The sequence below is a fragment of the Poromitra crassiceps genome (genome assembly GCF_964638095.1).
Source record: "Poromitra crassiceps genome assembly, chromosome: 18".
Classification (NCBI taxonomy): domain Eukaryota; kingdom Metazoa; phylum Chordata; class Actinopteri; order Beryciformes; family Melamphaidae; genus Poromitra; species Poromitra crassiceps.
This window is the reverse complement of record NC_139636.1, coordinates 12,654,620-12,657,119: the sequence shown is the minus strand read 5'-3', so window position 1 is coordinate 12,657,119 and position 2,500 is coordinate 12,654,620. Positions and strand designations below refer to the sequence as shown.

Genomic DNA, 2,500 nt, shown 5'->3' with positions numbered 1-2,500 from the left:
CACTGAGGAATATAGCAAAGTGTTATGAATGTGATTTCTTTACCCACTGACACACTGAGGAATATAGAAAAGTGTTATGAATGTGATTTCTTTACCCACTGACACACTGAGGAATATAGAAAAGTGTTATGAATGTGATTTCTTTACCCACTGACACACTGAGGAATATAGCAAAGTGTTATGAATGTGATTTCTTTACCCACTGACACACTGAGGAATATAGCAAAGTGTTATGAATGTGATTTCTTTACCTACTGACACACTGAGGAATATAGAAAAGTGTTATGAATGCCGCTGAAGACTGAGCGCCTTGTTACAGTTTGATGATGCTTCATGGAGCTGCTATGCCGCACTCTCCCCAGCCGCATCATCATCAGTTGACAGGGGAGGCAATAGTGTATAACACGTCGCCCCCTACAGTACATCAGTAGCGGTGGGTTGATCGCTCTGAACGTGAGGGCAGAAGCGGCGCGATAGCAGTGGCACGCACTTTGTCTGTGTCAGAACAAGCAGCTGTCAGCACTGTCGGGTCCGACGCTGCAACACATCAAGTCACTTTCCCCCTCTTATATAGCTGCTTTTCTCTATGGCTTTTTTAATGCTTTCAGCATCCTCCTGCCAGTTTGACTCTCTTGTGTTCCTCAGGGGAGATGGTCATCCTTCCATAGCAACTTGTATACAAGCCAATTTGGCGGTTTCAGCAATGCACCTCCCTCACATCATGAGAGACCCCAGAGGCTGAATGCTATCAACGTGTGGGTAGCTATAGCCGTGCCTCAGTCCTCTGCCTTCATGCCTATATGACTTTATGAGTTTGTTAATGTTGCATTTGGTCATAAATTTGCTCCGTTCTGAAATTAGAGCCGTGCAATTGTCCCTATTTGACCAGAGGGAAGACAGAGGCCATCCTCTCACTAATGCAAACTGGCTGGTCTTCAGTAATGGAAATGATCAGTGTCTGCTCTGGAGCCCCTCAGGCTTAACTGACCGCGTCTTAATGTTCCTGTCTTCACTGCGTCTTTTTAAACAGCCTTAGCATGCATCAATGAGACTGGAATTGGGGGGTTAGATCACCATATGATTCCCCAGGGGATGGGTCAAATGCGGAGAACAAATTTCACACATTGTGTGACAATCAGTGGGACTTTACCTTACCTTTACCAATACAAGGAATGTGTTTGTTGTGTATAATAGCTTTCCACTCCGTTTTTCCACTCTGTTATCACTTTTTTTTCGTCTTTTTGTCCTCTCGTTCTAGCGCCCTTCTCTCCCCTGGGCAGTGAGACGGTGGTGAAGTTTGACTCTCAGGGCGACGGCATCGGCCGATACAACATCTTCAGCTACCAGCGCGCGGGCGACCGCTACGCGTACGTGTCAGTAGGTGAATGGGCGGAGAGTCTGAGCCTGAGCAACGATCTGATCCACTGGCCCAGAGACAGAGACGTGGTGCCCACCTCGCAGTGCAGCGACCCCTGCGCTCGCAACGAGATGAAGAAAATGCAGGCAGGTAGGAGAATGAGTTGCTGCGTTTCAACCATGTTCTTCCTGAGTGAAGGTGGTGTGGTGGTGTGGCAGACCAGACCCAAGCAGCCATGCATTTTGAAAAGCTCAAAGCTGTTTTTCCCCTCTTCCCGTTCCCCAGGCGAGTACTGCTGTTGGATCTGCACCGCCTGTGAGCCTCATGAGTTCCTGGCCGACGAGTTCACCTGCTCGCCCTGCGCCCCCGGCCAGTGGCCCACTGAGGACCTGACTTCCTGCTACGACCTCCCAGAGGACTACATCATGTGGGAAGACGCCTGGGCCATCGGACCGATCAGCATCGCCATCGTAGGGTGAGTGGCAAGAGGGCGGGGTCGACATGATGTCGCTTTCTAGGTCGTCTTGAGAGGTGTGTGTCTGTGTGTGTGTGTGCGTGTGTGTGTGTGTGTGTGCGTGTGTGTGCGTGTGTGTGTGTGTGTGTGTGTGTGTGTGTGTGTGTAGGTGTGTAGGTGGGTTTAACTTGAATCAAAATTGGGGACACACACCCAACTTGTGATTGGGGAGTTGGGGACAGTTGGGCAGTGGTTTATAGTCTCCAGGCAATGCATGTAAGTCTCTGCAAATACCCCAAACCGAAGTAAAGGTGTGTGTGTGTGTGTGTGTGTGTGTGTGTGTGTGTGTGTGTGTGTGTGTGTGTGTGTGTGTGTGTGTTGTTGGCGGGGTGCTGAGGTTTAGTAAGGTTCATCTAGCATTCATTCAGATGTTATACCCTCTCTACTATACTATAGCAGCACAGATATGGCAGCCAGATGAACACCTTTTGAACCTTGGTTGGATCTTGCATGCGTGTCTGCCCCCAGGTTCCTGTGCACCGGCGGGTGTTTGTGGGTGTTTGTGCGACACAACGACACGCCCCTGGTGAAAGCTTCAGGCCGGGAGCTGTGCTACATCCTCCTGTTGGGGACCTTCATGTCGTACGCCATGACCTTCCTCTTCCTGGCCAAACCCTCTCCTGCCATCT

At 50.0% G+C, this 2,500-nt stretch overlaps 1 protein-coding gene across 1 annotated transcript in view; it reads left to right on the top strand.

Moving 5' to 3' along the window:
• Nucleotides 1-2,500, top strand: part of grm3 (glutamate receptor, metabotropic 3) — a gene marked incomplete at both ends in the record, with an annotated part of 45,940 nt that overhangs the window by 36,165 nt on the left and 7,275 nt on the right. The window contains 3 exons of the mRNA XM_083654338.1: nucleotides 1,259-1,507; nucleotides 1,643-1,832; nucleotides 2,340-2,500. The exon at nucleotides 2,340-2,500 is cut by the window's right edge and continues 149 nt beyond it. Coding sequence (XP_083510464.1) covers nucleotides 1,259-1,507; nucleotides 1,643-1,832; nucleotides 2,340-2,500 — 600 coding nt within the window. The remainder of the gene's footprint in view (nucleotides 1-1,258; nucleotides 1,508-1,642; nucleotides 1,833-2,339) is intronic.